This window comes from Saccopteryx bilineata, chromosome 3 (assembly GCF_036850765.1).
Source record: "Saccopteryx bilineata isolate mSacBil1 chromosome 3, mSacBil1_pri_phased_curated, whole genome shotgun sequence".
NCBI lineage: Eukaryota > Metazoa > Chordata > Mammalia > Chiroptera > Emballonuridae > Saccopteryx > Saccopteryx bilineata.
In genome coordinates, this window is record NC_089492.1 from 153,582,848 (window position 1) to 153,604,217 (window position 21,370).

A 21,370-nucleotide genomic window follows, 5' to 3' on the forward strand; every position below is an offset into this window, starting at 1 on the left:
TCAGTTCACATTGTTCATTGGATTCCTCAAATGAGTGAGGTCATATGATATTTTTCTTTCTCTGCCTGGCTTATTTCACTTAACATAATAGTTTCCAGGTCCATCCATGTTTTTACAAAAGGTAAAAGTTCTGCATTTAATGTGTCTAATGAAGAGTTAATCTATTTTTTTGAAACAGAACCTGTGCAGCCTCATCTCTTCTGTAGTAAAATGCTATTTCCTACTGATTTGATCAAGTATTTCTTGCTTCTTCCAGTACACTGTGCTTGGCATGGTAATTAGGGCCTTTGGCTCTTGGTGATAGAATGCTCCTGCTATTTCTTGAGCTGCACTATAAATCCTCACTTAGTCGTCAGTAGAATTTGTGACTTAAGAGGAATGATGTATAACAAAAATTTGCCATAGACAAATTTTTTCAGTTTCTGTAGCATCTCATCAGTGTTGTAACAGAATGATGGGTGATATGGCATTATGAGAGGACCTGCTCCTGTACTCTGTGCCTACATTTCTCTGGCAGAGTGTGTGGTGTGCATTCTTAAGTAGTAGGATTTGGGAAAAGCAGTTCCATGAAAAAGAAACATGATAGACAAGGCTGTGGAAGAGAATCAGCTGGGGTTGCTAGCTCTTAAATAAAGTTTAGTTGGAGGTTCATTGAGGTGAGACTGTTATGACAGATTTCAAAATGTAATGATAGCAAAATGAAGTGGGTTCATAAAAGTCGGAGTAAATACGAGCCACGGCTCAGCAACTCAGCATGAAGAAACAGCCACAGACCCCCCCAAAAGCCCGCCTAATTAACATGTGCATTGTGCAGCCCTTCTTCTCAGTGGGTACCTTTCCAAGGAAAGCAGTAACTTTATTGTGAAAAATATAAACACGACTTTAGAGTTGTAAATTACATGCATGTTTTAATCTTGTTCATAAACACTGAAAGTTTTAAAAATGTAATTAAAATCAAAGTATAAAACCGTAGCTGATTCCAGATTTGAAAAAGACTTTGAGAAGAGGCAAGGCCCTTTAGTCTCTCTGCACCCCACACCCTGCCCACACAGTCCTACCCACCTACCCCCTTTTGTGTATTTGGAAAAAAAGAGGTGGAAATTCTATCCTCCAGTTTCTGAGCAAATAAATCCTTGTTTCTCATTTGTTAATGTCACAGAAGGGATGGTAATTTTAGCACTTTCTCTCCATTTCTATTCCTCTCCCTATATGGTCTGTGAAAAAGATGATGGGGGTTAGTGAGAAAGAGACAGTGACCAAATATTGGAGAATTTGCACCATGCGTGGAAGAAGGAAGTTTACCCAAATACTATCCAGATTCTTTTATTTCTGTACATTAAGCATGATAGTGACCTCAAGTTGAGCCAGTTCTAAGGGTTGAGCTTAGAGACATAGCATAGTAGAAATAGTAGAAAATTCACTGAACTGGTGTTGAAGAGATGTGTGTGGGTTCTGCCTTGACTGGCCCTTGCTGCCAGAATGGTTTTGAACAAAGCCCTCCACTTCTCTGCACCATAGTTTTTTTTATCTGCTGAAGTCACTGAGTGGCCTAAAATGAGTTCTAAGTTTTCTTTGAATTTAAACTTTCTATAATACTGTGCCTCATTCATTCACACCAGTCCCAATGGAGTCCTGGAGATTCAAACTCAGGGTAGTACACTTCTTAGATTTCTAGTCGTCCCAGGAATCAGACATGTTTCCGAGAAGGCCCAAGACTGTCTCCCCTGCCGAGGTCTTCCCATACTGTCATTTAAGGCCAGGATTTCCTGAGACTGTTGCTAGAAGTCCTCTGTCCTGGCCTCATTTCCTCAGCTTTGCAGGGGACCCTTCTACTACGGAATGACCTGATGTGATTCCAGACCAGTGGAGGTCATGGTTGGAGCTGTCCCTGAGATGACCCAGTGTAATGATCCTACATGCTCTGTCTACAGTGATGAGGGAAGTAGTTAACAGGGCATTCACATTGCATTTCTTTCTTGGTGTATTCCCATTTCAGAGAAGGGTTGTGGAAATTTTTAGGTTTATGGAAAGAGCTACTCATAAGAGTAGTCATTTATATAAATCACTCTTAATGAAATTAAAGTGTGATATTCAGGAGAAACTTAGCATTAAGGAATCAACCCAAGTTTAACTTGAAGAGTCTTTTTACTGTGTTGTGTATCTGGGTGCATCCACCAGGAGAATGTAAATAATGAATCAAGTTGTCCTTGATTCATTATTTTAAGATAGAAAATAGAAAGTACTCTGAGAATTTAGCATTTGCTCTACCAGTACATTACATGGTAGGAAAGAGTTGAGACTCAGAAATACTATAGAAAAAACAGTTATGGGTTTGAAGAAACATTTTCCAATTGAGACCATTCATTCCCACCACTGAACTCCAAAGGAGATCATTTCAAAGGCCATCAAGCCCAGGCCTGACTGAGAATTTATCAGCAGCATTGGTGCTGATTGCCTCAGGCTGCCTTGGAAAGGAAACTGGTGTAGGGTGGGTTCCAAGAAGAGCTCTCTGACCCAATTTGGTTAGAGTATCAAAATAGTGACGTTTCCAGAGTAATCCTGGAATAAGTCATTGGGGGATGGAAGTGGGGACTTATTAGATATAAGGAGGGGTAAGTGTAAGGATAATGAAATATTACTCCTAATCCTGTCATGATATTTAACACAGTTTTTCTTTACTTAGAACGATAGACATGTATATTATATTCATGCAGTATTAACAACAGTGGCTCTGCCTTATGTGTTTTGTTATTGATCTTTTAATAAAAAGACTGAAATAGTCTCTACAAAGATAATGTTTCTATTTTAGCTAAAGTTTATAAAATAATCCATAAGGAAATAAACTTTACCTAAAAGTTCCCAAATTCTTGAAGACCTAAATATAAAAACTAGAATTATAAAACTCTTAAAATAAAATGGGTTAAATCTTCATATCCTTGGATTTGGCAATGGTTCTTAGATACCAAAAGCAAAATAATGAATTAAAAAACAGATAAATGGGACTTCATCAAAGTTAAATATTTGGCCTGACCAGGCAATGGCGCAGTGGATTGAGCATCAGACTGGGACACGAAAGACCCAGGTTCGAAACCCTGAGGTCGCTGGCTTGATTGTGGGCTCATCTGGTTTGAGCAAGGCTCACCAGCTTAAGCCCAAGGTCACTGGCTTGAGCAAAGGGTCACTCGGTCTGCTGTAGCTCCCCAGTCAAGGCACATATGAGAAAGCAATCAATGAACAACTAAGGTGCCACAACAAAGAACTGATGTTTCTCATCTCTCTCCTTTCTATCTGTCTATCCCTATCTGTTCCTCTCTCTGTCTCTCTCTGTCTCACCCACAAAAAAATAAAGCTAAAAATTTTGTACATCTATGAACACTATCAAGAGAGTGAAAATAAAACCACAGGATGGAAGAAAATATATACAAATCAAATAGCTGATAAAGGGTCTAGTATCCAAAATATATAAAGAACTCTTAAATAAAACAGTAAAAAGATGAACAACCCAATTAAAAAATTGACAAAGGACATTTTTCCAAAGAAGATTCAAATGGTCAACATGCACATAAGGAAATGCTCAGCATCATTAGTCATTAGGAAAATGATCAAAACCCCAATGAGATACCACTTCACACCCACTAGGCTGGCTACTATCAAAAACAAAACTGGAAAATAACAAGTGTGGATCAAGATGTGAAGAATTTCGAACCTTCATCCAGTACTGGTAGGAATGTAAAGTCGTACAGCCAGTGTGGAAAGCAGTTTGGCAGTTAGTTGCTCCAAAGCTAAGCATAGAATTGCCATCCATGTGACCCACCAATTTAACTTATGGTTATATAAAATTTTGAAAATGGATGTTCAAACAAAAATTTGTACACAAATGTTCATACAAGTGCTATCACAATCACCAAAGTGGAAACAACCAAAATGTTCACCAGCTGATGAATGGATAAACAAAATGTTGTACTGTATATCCATACAATGGAATGTTATTCGGCCACAAGAAAGGAATGAAGTACTGATCCATGGCACAGCATGGATGAACCTTGAAGGCAGTATCCTAAGTAATACCAGCTAGACACAAAGGGCACATGTTGTATGATTCCATTTATATGAAATGTCCAGAATAAAAATTTTGTACTGACAGAAAGTAAAGAAGTGGTAACCAGGGGCTGGGGAAAGGGAGCAATGGGGAGTTCCTGCTTAATGGACATGTGGTCTCCATTTAGGGCGAGGGAATCTTAAGATGTCATGCTGAGTCGTGGTCAATAACATTGAATTAAAAGGCCAAGAGAAGTAGTTCCCTGAAACCACTGCTGTGTAGAAGTGCTGCTTTCATGTCCCCACAAAAGCACCACCTACATTCCTGGCTGTGTAACCAGTAGTAACCACACAGCATCTCTGGAACTTAAAATGTTCCCCAGAGTCAGCTGTGACCCACAGACACCATTCCTCAGAGCCTTTAACATCTCCACAGCACAAGACAGTGTGGGTTACGAAGCAAGTGGCTCTGGAGTGAGACACCCAGCATGCCGTGCAGATGTTAAGAGGATGTTTCTTCTTTGGTCTTTTCGGTTTCAGCCCATCAAACCAGTAAATCCAGGGTTAGAGGACAGTAAAATTATAGGCTTTTACTTAAGCCAAAGCAACCCTTGTATTCAGCAGGACCATTGTATGTATTTAGAGAGTGAACTGGATTCACTTTGCAGCGGAGGCCATGTTTTTACACTTTGATGGAGCCCAAGGCAAAAAGAGCTTATATGTACAGGTCATGTACTGTTACTCCTAGGAGCCTGCCTGACTTAGAATCTATATGGTTGGGGGGCCCTGGGGTGTGTGTGGTGTTCCTGGTGGGCCTGTCTGCCCTAGTGCGGGGGGGGGGGCAGTCACACCTGTGATGGAAACTATCTTCCTATTAAGGAAAGGAGCTTGTCAGTATGTCCCAGTTTAGGCATTTCCCCAAGTCCAAACTCTATTAAATTTGGAAGCTTATGTGTCATCTTTTCTTTGTAACCATAAATTTATTTTATCAGGCTTAATTTTTTTTTTTCCTTTCAGGAGAGTAGATCTGGAGAAACCAACAGCTGTGTGGAAGAAATAATCCGGGTAAGGATATTCCTTTACAAATCTTTTTTTTTTAATCTTTCCATTTTCTTTAATTGAGTGTTTTTAATTTATTGTGATGATATGATTTCAAGTATCCCACTCAATATAACCCCTCTGTGCCCCGCATCGTGCCTCCCAAACCCCATGCAAAGTCTCTTTCCATTCCCATTTTACTCCCTTTGCCCCCCTCCTCCTATATCTTATCAGCTAGTTGGACAGATTCCAAATTGAAAGGAGTCAGGTGGCTGCATTGTCAGAGAAAGCCTGTTATTTTGTTTTTTGTTTGGCATTTACCTTTTCTTTCTTTTTTTTTTTTTTTTTTTTTTTTTGCATTTTTCAGAAGCTGGAAACAGGGAGAGACAGTCAGACAGACTCCCGCATGCGCCCGACCGGGATCCACCCGGCTCGCCCACCAGGGGGCGATGCTCTGCCCACCAGGGGGCGATGCTCTGCCCATCCTGGGCGTCGCCATGTTGCGACCAGAGCCACTCTAGCGCCTGGGGCAGAGGCCACAGAGCCATCCCCAGCGCCCGGGCCATCTTTGCTCCAATGGAGCCTTGGCTGAGGGAGGGGAAGAGAGAGACAGAGAGGAAGGCGTGGCGGAGGGGTGGAGAAGCAAATGGGCGCTGGCCGGGAATCGAACCCGGGTCCTCTGCACGCTAGGCCGACGCTCTACCACTGAGCCAACCGGCCAGGGCGGCATTTACCTTTTCTGAGGGTGCTCACAGCAACTACCTAAATGTTACTTTATGAAACAACACTTCTTTTAGAAATCTATGTGCTATGCCTCAGTCTGGTGCCTTTGCATGGGCTGAGGTGACACTAGTAAAGTGATCAGCTGGAAGACAGAAGAACAGAGCTGAGATGAAATACGTGGTTGTGTTCTCATTTGGATACCCCTATTAATCACTCTGCTGTTTAGAAGCATCTTTTAATAGCCTATACTTCTTAGCCAGGCAGGGTTCCCTTGTTATTTTTTCCCCTAAACTTAATTAGAATCAGAAGCACTCTGACGAAGAGGTGTCTTGGAGTCTGAAAATTTACTTCTATGTTTTTTTTGTATGCTATTACTTTATGTGTTACTGCTGTAGACCTCTCTTTTTTACCGTCATCATCCTGAGTGGGTGTCCTCTGTAAGGCATTGCACACCCAGGTTCACGCAGGTCGGGCTGTTGCACCACATTAGTGTTTCCTGAGTATCCAAACTATGATCAGGATGTCATCTTCATCCCATATTTTTTCTCCACTCATATTTTTAGGGGTGTAATCTAATAGTTTACAGTTCTCAGGAAGCTGATACTACATCCTTCAAAACACCAAGACAAATTAGACCAGATGGTATGGTGATTCCCTATAAAGAAAAAAAACAACAACTTAATTTTAATATGTTTCTATGTTTTGAGCATCCTACAGACCTTTTCCCCCCAGTGAATTATAGCAATATAATTATTTGGTTAAAATTTCACATTAACCACCAACTTGTTTTCAGAGGCAAGGTATTTATTTTCTCCCTGGAAAGCTTTATGTCATAAATAAATCTTTTAATTCAAGTTGACCAAAATAATTAAAGTTTGATATGTTGAATTATGTTGATTTTTGTTTTTCTGGCAGGGATTTATATAGAAAACAATTGTTAAAGTGGGTAGGTTATTTTCTGGCATATATGTTAAATAAAGTACACATTGTATTTTATATCTTTGTTTTCTCCATCCCAGAGTTTTGTTTCAGATGAAAGAACAGACAGTGTAAAATGCTGATATACTTTTCCTATTTTTCTCTCTCAATACACTTTTCTGTTTGAGTGCAAATATTCAATGTTCCTTTGGTTGGTTATGGTGTTTACATCTACAAAATAGTAATACCAGAACACACTAGACCGCTCTGTGGTATTACTATTTTTTAAAAGTCTGCTTCTTATCTTTTCTTACCTTTTCTGAGGATATGGAAGAAATCTGTCATTTGACCTTTCTTCTCCATACTCAGAGCAGAGCTTGAAATTTGAGTCAAGAGCTTGAGTAATTCACAGACTGAAAGGATACAGTTTAAGTAATGTAAAATGCTGTAGAATAAAATCGAATGCAGTCAAGAGTTTAAAGCACTTTTTTCTTAAGAGAGCTGATGAGAGCCTCATTACCTCGCTCCTATCTTCCCATGATACTTCTCTTATATCGGCCACTGCCACAGCCCACCTGAATCAAGCATGGAAAAACAATAACAAAAAAGTGTGGGCCAACCAGATAATTAATTGTTATGCATATGAAAGGTCAAGGGTAGTGAAGATGATGACTTCATTAGCAGACAACTGAGGTCTCTGTAAGTTCCACTATTCTCAGAGCCCATCAGGAGTGATCCAGGATGAGAGTTCCTACAGAGTTGGAGGAAACAAAGGTGTTGGTGGTGCTAGTACTGTATAGGTAAGCCTTTTCCTCTCTCCTTACCTGTCAGTTAAGGTATTATTAGTAGTAGTTAATATTTAGGCAGGTCCTAGAAGACCATGTCAATGTCCCCATTTTGCCTGGACTGTTTTTCCAGATGTCCCCTGCCTCCCTCATACCATTCCTTCTCCAAGATCACCTTCCCATCTTATCCTAAGCACACCCTCGCCTCCAAACACAAGCATGGGGCTCTCTCTGTTACAGCCTATTGTATTTGTTGTGTATCTGTCACTCATCTGAATTGCTCCTATTTTGTGGCCCCAGTGTCTGGAATTTAGAATTTATGATTTTATTGCATGAATAAATTATGAGTGAGTGATTGAAAGAACCTGCTAAAGAAAAAGACTGAGTATCATTCTGATAGCTCACAAACATTCTGTTTACTATACACCAAGGACATGATATACTGGCCTTTGCAGTTCTGGGTTCCTGTGGCTGGTCTTTGTGGAGCCCAGTTTTCCTTATGAGTTTCTCTCCCCTTTTGATCCAAGGCCACATTATTTAAGTGATGGTTCCCTTCTGTTGTGGAGTAAGAGCAGGGTCATGGAAAAAAAATGCCTTAAAATGATGAAAATACTCATTTAATATGTATTAGCATACCCTCTCCAATTGGAGGTCCTGAGAGAAAAAGGGTTCATGTCTGTCTGGACATGAACCTTTCAAACCAACAGAAGATATAGTTACTAAGTTGTTTTTTTTTTAATTTTACAAATAAATATATAATATTAATTATGATACTTAGGTTTTAGGAGGTTTTACCTTACATAGGGTACATGGCCTACTTTTGGGTCAAGGATAGCTTCCCTGAGGAACCAACATTTGATCTGATAGTTGGAGGATAAATAGAGAATCAAGGGTAGGAGAAGAATGGTGATGGTTCCAAGCAGAGGAAATGGAAGAGCTAGGCTTGTTAGAGACCCAGAAAGGCCAGACAAGGCCTGAGTGGCTAGAGAGTAGGCAGATAAAGGTAGGTAGAAGAAGCCAAATCTGCATGCTTTCTTGGCCATGTTCAAAATCCCATAAGCACAGGAGCCAGTGCAGGATTGCAGCAGAGAGGGGTATGATCAGATTGACAATTTAAATGTACCACTCTGGCTGCTGCAGAGAATGGATCAAGGAGAAGAGGGAAGGAAAAAAGGAGTGGGCTGCTATTGCCGATGTCAGATGGGGAATGCCTTAATGCCTTGTTGGGCACTCCTGGACAGGAATGTTGAAGGAGATGCTGCTGGTTTGGGGAAGAGAGAGGAAATCATAAATTATTTTTAGATATGTTGAGTTTAAAGATTATTCAAGACATTCCAGGACCATGGAGAATGTAAATGAGCATGCATGGATCTGGAGCTCAGAACAGAGGTCTGAGCTATAGACCAACATTTTGGATTAATTAGCATGTTAGTCATAAAATCATAGAAATGAGTGAATTTGCCTAGAGAGAGACTAGAGACAGAGAAGCAATGCAGTCTAAATTCCACATTTGAAGGTCAGGAAAAGGAAGGTCCCCTGTCAGACAGGGGATAGAGAGTGGTTAGAGACACTGAGGGAAAAAGTCGTGACAGTGAAAAGTCATAGAATCCGTGGAAAGAGTTTCAAGCTCACCAGTGCTCAGGATTTCCAAGAGGACAAGGAGGATCAAAAACCACCCAATGGATTAGACAGATAAGAAAAGGTTATTGCTGCCTGACCTGTGGTGGCGCAGTGGATAAAGCATCGACCTGGAAATGCTGAGGTCGCCGGTTCGAAACCCTGGGCTTGCCTGGTCAAGGCACATATGGGAGTTGATGCTTCCAGCTCCTCCCCCCTTCTCTCTCTCCCTCTCTCTCTCCTCTCTAAAAAAATGAATAAATAAATTTAAAAAATTAAAAAAAAAAGTCGCAACACGCAACGAAAAACTAATGATTGATGCTTCTCATCTGTCTCCATTCCTGTCTTGTCTGTCCCTGTCAATCCCTCTGACTCTCTCTCTCTCTGTCTCTGTAAAAAATTAAAAAAAAGAAGAAAAGGTTATTGCTGGTTCTGTGGAGAGACTGAGTGGAATCCAGACTTGAAAAAATAGAGTTGGTGAGTTCAGAAACCTCTTGGGAAGAAGGGCCATAGTTTCCATTTGGATCTCTGTTCACTTGCAGCAAGTCTTACTTTACGATAACAACCTACCAAATGACGAAGAGCTATTTATGATGTTCCTTGCATGTCACTCATTGGATTGTCATAGCTGCCCAGAGGGAGTCACTGTTAACACCCCTATTTCAAAGATAAAGAAACTGAGGCAAGAAGTTAAACACAACTTGTCTAAGGTCACAGAGTTAGTAGGTAGTAGAACTGGGATTTTTAACAGACACCATCTGGCACCAGCACCCCCCCCAATAACTATGATGTTTTATTAAATTAAGAACCACCGCCCCCCCCCCCACACACACACACACACACTCCCTGGTTCATTAGTGAAACCACTCAGGCATTTTTTCCTGAATGGGAGGTTTTCCATTTTTCATGTTTATGATTCAGAAGTGCCAGGTCATGTATTTGTGCACTTGAACTCACAGAGGTTTTTATGGCCAATGTTACCAACCTTATTTTTAAACTTCTTTTCCTTTCCCCTCTCATTTTTTGCTGAGGTGGCTGTTTTCAAGTCATTTAAATATTACATTACGTTCTAAAGTGTAATTATTTTCTATTCTTACTCGGAGAATTTTAATCCTGGGACTGAATAAATCTTTGTATTATTGCAAGATTCACTTATCTGAGGGAGAAATTATAAGAGAGTTCTAGGAAGATGGGCGATAAGAGCTGGAAGCCCTTGTGGCTGACATATGTTTATAACAGACAGTTTTCTAAGTTACACAATATTTCACCCTTAAAGGCTCCTGTGCTATAGTACTTAGGTGCTTTTCAGAGCATTATCCATTAACGTAGAATGGCATTAACATTTGTTCAGCAAATAAAATCCATTTACAACTTAATGGGGCTGTGCAGGTCTGGAACCGAGGATGCACACATTTTATGCAGGACAGGGTTAGATGGCGATTGCTGAGGGGCAGCCCGCACATCAGATTGAACCTTTGTAATGAAACCAGCATTTGAGATTTTGGTGTGGGCATAAGGTCTGAATTCAGAGACAATTTCAGTGCAATATCAGAGCACATTACCTTCTTGGCTTTCACCTTTAGTCACTAATTTAATGCCAGTGTCCTGAGAAATATTCATAGAGCTGCATTTCTGTTGATATAAAGTGGGTCACTGGTAGTTGTTGAAATTCTGGAGACCCAAACCAGTTTTCTGACAGATTATTGAACAGACTTCCAGCAAATAAAGGGAACTTCTTACCCATGGTTTTCTAGAAACGAAGGCACCTCCTAGACAAGATTGCAGTGTGACCCACGGAGACCTGCAATGAGGAGAGAATTGAGAGCAGTATTGCAGGAAATGCATGTGATTAGGCACCCCCATGTGCTCACACGCTGGATGGTGGTCCGAGAGGAATCTGTGCTTAAGTGTCCACATGCTCCTTAACCCAAGTGAATGTGCCAGCTGCTCTAAAAAACTAGAGAATGATTGAAGTGACCTATTTGGGTCATCTGCAGAGCTGGGCGTAGGTCAAACCTCTCCTGCTTGAGATCAGACAGGTTTTTTCTTTATAATATATTTCATTTGTTTCAAACAGTTAAGATTTTACTAGTGACAAAAGAATCCCACAAATGTCAAAATAAATCCCAGTATAAATATAGAGGAGCCTCATTAGTCTATCCCATTACTGTTGCAGTAAAATAAAATCAAAGCATAAATCAATGGGATGTAGGTCTAGAGAAATTCACTGAGCAAAACCAACAAATCTTATCCAAGATAAATTAGCTTTACTTGGTAGTGTTTTGTGTTGATTTTTCTTTTCATATTTCTAATCAATGTTATTATGCTTGTTCTTTTGGCTGAAACCAAAATCTCTACTTAAACATCTCTACTTCTGCCTGCCAAGGGCTCCCTAATGCCTCTGAGGGTGTCCCATAGCTGCTCCAGGGACTGTTTGGCTGTGGTCTGCAGACTTAGAGATAGCTCCGGTGGTGATCAGTTTCTAACAGAGCTAAGACAGTAGACCACTCTAATTCAGCATGTGTTCTGAAACTGGACCTTTAGTGGGGCAAGTGGCCAAAGGACCCCTGTAGGAACTGAAGTTCCCATGCAAATGAATGGCTTGACCTTTCTATATTCCTCTCTCTTTCTAATCTACACCATGAGAAATCATTTAGGCATTTACAGAGCATGGGGATAACAACCAAGGGATTGTCAGCAGACCAAGAAGCTGAAGGTCTGTGGGACCTAGAAATGCTGAGGTCGCCGGTTTGAAACCCTGGACTTGCCTGGTCAAGGCACATATGGGAGTTGATGCTTCTAGCTCCTCCTCCCCTTCTCTCTCTGTCTCTCCTTTCTCTCTCTCTCTGTCTCTCCCTCTCCTCTCTGAAAAAATGAAAAATAAAAAAAAAATGAAAAAAAAATAAAATAAAACCTCAGCTCTCTGATGACTGAGTAGTATTCCATAGTATATGGATTTCTTCTTTATCCAATCATCTATTGAAGGGCTTTTTGGTTGTTTCCATGTCTTGGCCACTGTGAACAATGCTGCGATGAACATGGAGCTACATGTGTCTTTACGTACCAGTGTTTTTGAGTTTTGGGGGTATATACCCAGTAGAAGGATTGCTGGGTCATATGGTAGTTCTATTTTTAGTTTTTTGAGGAACAACCATACTTTCTTCCATAATGGTTGTATTACTTTACATTCCCACCAACAGTAGATGAGGGTTCCTTTTTCTCCACAGCCTCTCCAACACTTGCTGTTACCTGTCTTGTTGATAATAGCTAATCTAACAGGTGTGAGGTGGTATCTCATTGTAGTGGTGATTAGAGGGGGGGAAGAGAGGGAGGGAGAGGGGGAGAGGGGAGGGACACAAAGAAAACCAGATAGAAGGTGACAGAGGACAATTTGACTTTGGGTGACGGGTATGCAACATAATTGAATGACAAGATAACCTGGAGATGTTTTCTTTGAACATATGTACCCTGATTTATTAATGTCACCCCATTAAAATGAATAAAAATTTATAAAAATAAACAAACAAAACCTCAGCTCTCCAAGGCCTGACAAGGCTGTGGTGTTAGCAGAGAGCATGAGAACACTCAGCTGTAGCACAGATTCGAGAAACGTGTTCCACCTCTTCACCCCCGAGGGTAAGTCAGTGAAAGGGAGTCCAGCAGCGCTCCCGCCGTCCCTGTCAGGAAAGCTCAGAGCTCTTGTATCTGCCACTTGTACTCTGATTATCTTTCATGAGCCTGAGTTTTTCATTTTGATAATGAGTGTAATATAAAAGTTGAAGATTCGAGATAATAAATTTACAGGGATAATTTGGTTAATGACCATGTTGCTGCTCGTAGAATCAAGGACCGGAAGTTAAAGCTATTTCCACTGCTAATATGTTCTGTGTAAAGCAATTCTTGGTACAATTAAAACACATCTATCCAAAGTAATCAACTCAAAACATTCATTTTAAAATTGTATTTATTATCATGAAGACCACACACAGTGTTTTCTATTATTTTTTCAAATTGAAGGTTTTGAAATTATACCAATTTGTTGCAAATTACTATTGTATACACACAGGAAAGTTTAAAATAATTTCTAAGATATAAAATAATAATTTGAAGATTGAAAAAGATTCAAACCTTGAAAATGAGACCATCTATCTACATATGAGTCATATATATATATAGTAAGATATAATTATCTTTAGTTCTTATACTGACAATTATTTAGAGTATTATAACTTTAAAAAACTTAGAAACCTAATTTCTCTTTTCTGTTTCATTTATATAAGATATATTGTTTTTTAAGTTCTGATAAATTTGATTTATAGCTGTACAGTTCTTTTATTTTTTATGTTGTTTGATGCAATGAATTGTAAGCATTTTTTAAATGCAGGGGTTGGAACTCAGACATTTTCCATAACTTTTAGAACATACTCACATATTTACCTCTGTGTTGTTTTGTCCTGATTTTTAAAGCCATTTGCACAGTGTGTAATGTCAGAATAGGTAACCTAATGTCATCATTCTTTAACCTCCCAAATTAACGATTTTTTGAGCATGTGATGTTTCCCTCATCTGTTCAGAACCCCATTCCTGGACCCTCTTGGACCAGAAATTCTGGAGAGGTGCTACACTCAGTACCACTGCTCAGCCTCCCCATTCTCTGGAGCTCAGGCCTCTACCAAGTATGCTTTCCTGAACACCTTTAATTTCTGAATATGAATCAGGAAAGAGTCATCTCTTCCTGTGTCTCAGGATATTGGGTTGAAAATAATTATCATATGCTAACACTAGGGGATTTATTTTATTCTAGTTTTCCCTGCCTGTTCAATAAAAACAAACAACAAAAAAACACTATTTTTACAAATACATATCTTTCTCTGTCCTCTGAATTTCCTAGAAAGTTCTAGAAGCTGTAATCTGTAGCCAGTGGGACAGTTCACTGTTATTACAGCATTTTATTATAATGTTTTATTTTTGAGTATTTTTAAAATTTTTAAATAATTAATTTTAACGGAGTGACTGGTCAACTAGAGTACATAGATTCAGAGAAAATATCTCCAGATCATTTTGACATTTGGTTATGTTATATACCCATCACCCAAAGTCAAATCGTCCTCCATCACCTTTTATTTGGTTTTTGTTATGCTCCTCCCCCCCTCTTCTATTCCCCTCTCCCTGGTAAACACTGCACTCTTATCTATGTCCATGAGTCTCAATTTTGTGTCCCAACTATGTATGGAATCATACAGTTCTTAGTTTTTTCTGATTTACTTATTTCGCTCAGTATAATGTTATCAAGGTCCATCCATGCTGTTGTAAATGATCTGATGTCATCATTTCTTGTGGCTGAGTAGTATTCCATAGTATATATGTACCACATCTACTTTATCCAATCTTTTATTGAAGGGCTTTCTGGTTGTTTCCATGTCTTGGCCACTGTGAACAATGCTGTGATGAACATGGGGCTACATGTGTCTTTACATACCAATGTTTTTGAGTTTTGGGGATATATACCCAGTAGAGCAGCGGTTCTCAACCTGTGGGTTGCCACTCCGGCGGGGTTCGAATGACCAAAACACAGGGGTCGCCTAAAGCCATCGTTGGACCTCCGAAATATTTTCCGATGGCTTTAGGCGACCCCTGTGTTTTGGTCGTTCGAACCCCGCCGGAGTGGCGACCCACAGGTTGAGAACCGCTGCAGTAGAGGAATTGCTGGGTCATAAGGTAATTCTATTCTTAATATTTTGAGGAACGACCATACTTTCTTCCATAATGGTTGTACTACTTTACATTCCCACCACAGCCTCCAACATTTGTTATTACCTGTCTTGTTCACAATAGCTAATCTAACAAGTATGAGGCAGTATCTCATTGTAGTTTTGATTTGCATTTCTCTAATAGCTAGTGAAGATGAGCATCTTTTCATGTATCTGTTGGCCATTTGTATTTCTTCTTCGGAAGTGTCTGTTTATGTCCTCCTTCCATTTTCTTATTAGATTGTTTGCTTGTTTGTTGTTGAGTTTTGTGAGTTCTTTATATATTTTAGATATTAGGCCCTTATCTGTGCTGTTGTTTGAAAATATCATCTCCCATTTAGTTGACTGTCTGTTTTGTTGTCAGTTTCTCTTGCTGTGCAAAAGCTTCTTAGTCTGATCTAGTCCCACTCGTTTATCTTTGCTTTCACTTCCCTTGCCTTTGGAGTCAAATTCATAAAATGTTTTTTATGGCCAAGGTCCATGAGTATAGTACCTATGTTTTCTTCTATGTAATTTATTGTTTTAGATCTTATATTTAGGTCTTTGATCCACTTTGAATGAATTTTGGTACAAGGAGACAAACTGTAGTTGTTTCATTCTTTTGCACGTGGCTTTCCAGTTTTCCCAGCATCATTTATTGAAAAGGCTTTCTTTTATCTATTGTGTATTTTTGGCTCCTTTATCAAAGATTTGACATATATATATGTATGTGGTTTTATTTCTGGGCTCTCTATTCTGTTCCATTGGTCTATTTTTCTGCCAATCCCATGCTGTTTTGATTATCATGGTTTATAGTATAATTTGAAGTCAGGTTTTTTTTTTGTTTTTTTTTTAGTATTACTTTAGCCATTTGGGGTTTTTTATAGTTTCATATAAACCTGATGATGTTTTGTTCCACTTCTTTAAGAAATGACATTGGAATTTTTATGAGAATTGCATTAAATTTGTATATTGCTTTGGGTAATATGTTCATTTTAACTATATTTATTCTTCCTATTGAAGAACAAGGAACATTTTTCCATTTCATTGTGTCTTTTCTGATTTCCTTTAACAATGTTTTGTACATTTCATTATATAGGTCCTTTATATTCTTTGTTACGTTTATTCTTAGGTATTTTATTTCTTTCGTTTTGACCATAAAAGGGTTGTTTTTTTTTAGTTCATTTTCTGAAGTTTCATTGTCGGCATATAAGAAAGCAATAAACTTCTGTATATTAATTTTGTATCCTACGACCTTATTGTATTGGTTTATTGTTTCTACTAGCCTTTCAGGGGAGTTGTTGGGGTTTTCGATGTATAGGATTATATCATCTGAAAAAAGTGAGACCTTTACTTCTTCTTTTCCAATATGAATGCCTTTTATTTCTTTCTCTTGTCTGATTGCTCTGTCTAGAACTTATAGCACTAGGTTGAATAGGAGTGGAAAGAGTTGGCAGCCTTGTCTTGATCCTGATTTTAGAAGAAAAGTTTTCATTTTTTTCTCATTTAATATGTTGTCAGCTAGTGATTTGTCATAGATAGCCTTTATTATGTTGAGATATTTTCCTTGTAATACCATTTTATTGAGTGTTTTAAGCATAAAATGATGTTTTATTTTATCAGATGCCTTTTCTGCATCTATTGATAAGATCATATGGTTTTTGTTCTCTGTTTTGTTGATAGGGTGTATTACGTTAATTGTTTTACGTATGTTGAACCATCCATGTGATTCCGGGGTGAATCAAACTTGATCATTGTTTTTGTATTTTTCTGAAGCTGGAAATGGGGAGAGACAGTCAGACTCCCGCGTGCGCCCGACTGGGATCCACCCAGCACGCCCACCAGGGGGCGACGCTCTGACCACCAGGGGGCGATGCTCTGCCCCTTGGGGGCGTCGCTCTGTCATGACCAGAGCCATTCTAGTGCCTGGGGCAGAGGCCAAGGAGCCATCCCCAGCACCCGGGCCATCTTTGCTCCAGTGGAGCCTCGCTGCGGGAGGGGAAGAGAGAGACAGAGAGGAAGGAGAGGGGGAGGGGTGGAGAAGCAGATGGGCGCTTCTCCTGTGTGCCCTGGCTGGGAATCGAACCCGGGGCTTCTGCACGCCAGGCCGACGCTCTACCACTGAGCCAACTGGCCAGGGCCTGAATTATTATTATTATTATTATTATTTGGTATTTTTTGAAGCTGGAAACGGGGAGAGACAGTCAGACAGACTCCCGCATGCGCCTGACCGGGATCCACCCAGCACGCCTACCAGGGGCGACGCTCTGCCCACCAGGGGGCGATGCTCTGCCCCTCAGGGCATCGCTCTGCCGCAACCAGAGCCACTCTAGCACCTGGGCAGAGGCCAAGGAGCCATCCCCAGCGCTGGGGCCATCTTTGCTCCAATGGAGCCTTGGCTGCGGGAGGGAAAGAGAGAGACAGAGAGGAAGGAGAGGGGGTGGAGAAGCAAATGGGCGCTTTTCCTATGTGCCCTGGCCGGGAATTGAACCTGGGTCCCCCGCACGCCAGGCCGACGCTCTACCGCTGAGCCAACCGGCCAGGGCTGAATTATTTTTTTAATGTATTGTATTCAATTTGCTAGTCTTTTGTTTAGGACTCTTGCTTCTGTATTCATTAGAGATATTGGTTTGTAGTTTTCTTTTTTTGTGTGTTGTCCTTACCAGATTTTGGTATGAGGGTTATGTTGGCCTCATAAAATATGTTTGGAAGTACTGCTTTTTCTTCAGTTTTTTGGAAGACTTTGAGTAGACTAGGAACCTAATCTTCTTTGAATGTTTGATAAAATTAACTATTATACTATCAGGTCCTAGACTTTTATTTCTGGGGAGGTTTTAGATAGTTGTTTCTATTTCCTCCCTGCTTATGGGTCTGTTTAGTCTTTCTACTTCTTCATGATTCGGTCTAGGAAAATTATATGGTTCTAGGAATTTATCCATTTCTTCTAGATTATTAAATTTGGTGGCATATAGTATTCTATTATTATATAGAATATCTTGTATATTATGATATCAGTGGTGATTTCTCCTCTTTCATTTGGATTTTGTTTATATGAGTCATTTCTCTTTTATCCTTAGTAAGGTTTTCAATTTTGTTGATCTTTTCAAAGAACCAGCTCCTTGTTTTATTGACTTTTTCTATAATTTTTCTGTTCTCTATTTCATTTATTTTTGCTCTTGATTTTTATTATTTCCTTTCTTCTGCTGGTTTTGGTTTGCCTTTGTTCTTTTTCTACTTCCTTAAGATGAGATGTTAAGTTGTTTATTTTGGGCTCTTTCTTATTTGTTAATATAAGCCTGTAGTGATATGAACTTCCCTCTTATTATTGCTTTTGCTGCATCCCAGAGATTGTTATATGTCTTGTTGTCATTTTCGTTTCTCTGTATATATCTTTTGATCTCTGATTTTATTTCTTCTTTGACCCACTCATTTTTTAGAAGTATGATGTTTAATTTCCACATTTTTGTGGGTTTCTTTACTTCTTTTTTGAAGTTGAATTCTAGTTTTAAACTTTATGGTCAGAGAATATGCTTGGTGTAATTCAGTCTTTCTGAATTTGTTGATGTTATTTGTTTCAGTCTTTCTGAATATGTTGTGTCCCAACATATGGTCAATTTTTGAGAATGTTCCATGTGCACTGGAGAAAAATGTATACTCTGGCACTTTGGGATGAAATGTCCTGTAGATGTCTATCATATCCAATTGTTCTAGTGTTTTCATTAGTATTCTATTATTATATAGAATATCTTGTATATTATGATATCAGTGGTGATTTCTCCGGATATCATAATATACAAGGCCAATATTCTTTATTGATTTTCGTTTAAGGCCAATATTTCTTTATTGATTTTCTGTTTTGATGAACGATCTAGAGCTGTCAGCAGTATATTGAGGTCTCCAAGTATGATTGTGTTTTTGTCTGTTTTTATTTTTAGATTAATTAGTAGATGTCTTACATACTTTGGTGCTCCTTGGTTTGGTGCATATATATTAAGAAGTGTTATGTATTCTTGATTCAATGTCCCCTTTATCATTTTGAGATGACTGTATTTGTCTCTGACTACATTTGCTGTCTTGTAGTCAGCATTGTTAGATATGAGTATGGCTACACCTGCTTTTCTTTGGATATTATTTGCTTGGAGAATCGTTTTCCAACCTTTCACTTTGAATCTGTTTTTATCCTAGTAGCTTAGATGTGTTTCTTGAAGGCAGCATACAGTTGGAGTTTCTTTTTTTTTTTTCTGTATTTTTCTGAAGGCGGAAATGGGGAGAGACAGTCAGACAGACTCCCGCATGCGCCCGACCGGGATCCACCTGGCACGCCCACCAGGGGGCAATGCTCTGCCCCTCCGGGGCGTCGCTCTGTTGCGACCAGAGCCACTCCAGCAGCGCCTGGGGCAGAGGCCGAGGAGCCATCCCCAGCGCCTGGGACATCTTTGCTCCAGTGGAGCCTCAGCCGCAGAAGGGGAAGAGAGAGACAGAGAGGAAGGAGGGGGGGTGGAGAAGCAAATGGGCACTTCTCCAGCGTGCCCTGGCCAGGAATCGAACCCGGGACTTCTGCATGGCAGGCCGACACTCTACCACTGAGCCAACCGGCCAGGGCCTGGAGTTTCTTTTTTGATCCACTCTGCTACTCTCTTTTTATTGGTGAGTTCAATCCATTTATACTTAATGTAATTATTGACATTTGAGGGTGTCCTATTGCCATTTTATATATTGCTTTCTGATAGCTCTGTTTTTTGTTTGGTTCTTCTCTTTTGTTTTTCTGTCATTAGTTTTTATTTGTTTGTATTTTATACTTCTTTCATCTGTTTCTCCTTTTTTTAAGCCATATGTTTCTGTAGTGGCATTTTCATTGGTGGTTATCATTAAGTAATGGAAAGCATACATATCATGTTCATTGTAGTACATTATCTCATAAGTGCTTCTGCACTCCAGCCTCCTTTGCTACTGCTGGTCTTTGTCCTCTCCCCTTTTTTGTTTTTATTGTCACAGATTATTCTTGTTTTTATTGTGATCATGTTGGAGCTTTTACTTGTGATTTTATTTTATTTTGTTCTTTGTATTTGGTCTGATAACCTCCTTCAGTATTTCCTGAAGAGTGAGTTTTCTGGTGATAAAATCCCTCATCTTCTATCTGTGAATGTTTTTATTTACCCTTCATATTTGAAGAATAGCTTTGATGGATATACTATTCTTGGGTGGAAGTTCCTCTCTTTCAGTACTTTAAATATTGAGGTCCACTATCTTCTGGCGTGTAGCGTTTCTGCTGAGAAATCTGATGATAGTCTAATGGGCCTTCCTTTATATGTGTATTCTTTTCCCTGGCAGCCTTGAGGATTTTTTCTTTGTCATTGATCTGTGATCATTTCATTATGATGCACCTTGGAATAGGTCTGTATTTTGGTTAAGGTAACTTGGTGTTCTATTTGCTTCTTGGATTTGAGGCTCTAATTCTTTCCAGAGACTTGGGATGTTTTGATCGATTGTTTGAATATGTTCTCCATTTTTTTTCTCTCTCTTCTTTTTCTGATATACCCATTATTCTTATATTGCTCTTTGTGATGGAGGCAGACAATTCTTGCAGGGCTTTCTTTTTTTTTTTTTCTGAAGCTGGAAACAGGGAGAGACAGTCAGACAGACTCCCGCATGCGCCCGACTGGGATCCACCCAGCACGCCCACCAGGGGCGACGCTCTGCCCACCAGGGGGCAATGCTCTGCCTCTCCAGGGCGTCGCTCTGCTGCGACCAGAGCCACTCTAGTGCCTGGGGCAGAGGCCAAGGAGCCATCCCCAGTGCCCAGGCCATCTTTGCTCCAATGGAGCCTTGGCTGTGGGAGGGGAAGAGAGAGACAGAGTGGAAGGAGGGGGGGGTGTGGAGAAGCAAATGGACGCTTCTCCTATGTGCCCTGGCCGGGAATCGAACCCGGGTCCCCCGCACGCCAGGCCGATGCTCTACCGCTGAGCCAACCATCATTTTTTTTTTAATTTGTGAGTCTCTCTCCTCTTCTCTCTGTAGTATCTCTGTCTCTAGTTGCCTGTCTTCTATGTCACTGATTCTCTCATTTATCTGGCCTGGTCTATTAGTTAACCTTGTTACCTTGTTTTTCAGTTCATGTATAGAGTTTTTCATCTCTTTTTGGTTCCTTTTTGTAGTTTCCATTTTCTTGGTGAAGTATTCTTTTTGTTCATTGAATTGTTTTTTGAGCTCATTAAATTGCCTTTCATAGTTTTGTTATATTTCACTGAGTATTTTTAGGACTTCAATTTTGAATTCTCTGACATTTAACTCCAAGGTTTCCAAGTAATTGAAATTTTTTTCTGAAGATTTTCATCATCTATCTGAGCTATGTCTGTCTTTTGTATCCATTATATTTGATCTCTTTTTCCTTAATGGTATTTGAGAGTGGCATTGTTAGTAACACTAGTAAGAGATAATTTAAAAAATAAAATAAAAAATTTAAAAATACAGTGAAAAAATGAGAATTCTATAATGATAAGTTGACCAAAATCTACAGAGAAC

At 39.6% G+C, this 21,370-nt stretch overlaps 1 protein-coding gene and 1 non-coding gene across 3 annotated transcripts in view; one reads left to right on the plus strand and one right to left on the minus strand.

Annotated features, from left to right (window-relative positions):
- Positions 1 to 21,370, plus strand: part of AFF3 (ALF transcription elongation factor 3) — a 719,747-nt gene that overhangs the window by 370,381 nt on the left and 327,996 nt on the right. For both annotated transcript variants that reach the window (XM_066267825.1, XM_066267826.1), the window contains one exon: positions 5,056 to 5,103. In XM_066267825.1, the coding sequence (XP_066123922.1) occupies positions 5,056 to 5,103 (48 nt within the window). The remainder of the gene's footprint in view (positions 1 to 5,055; positions 5,104 to 21,370) is intronic.
- On the minus strand, positions 19,376 to 19,451 carry TRNAG-GCC (transfer RNA glycine (anticodon GCC)). The gene has a single exon. It is a non-coding gene; the product is annotated as a tRNA-Gly (tRNA).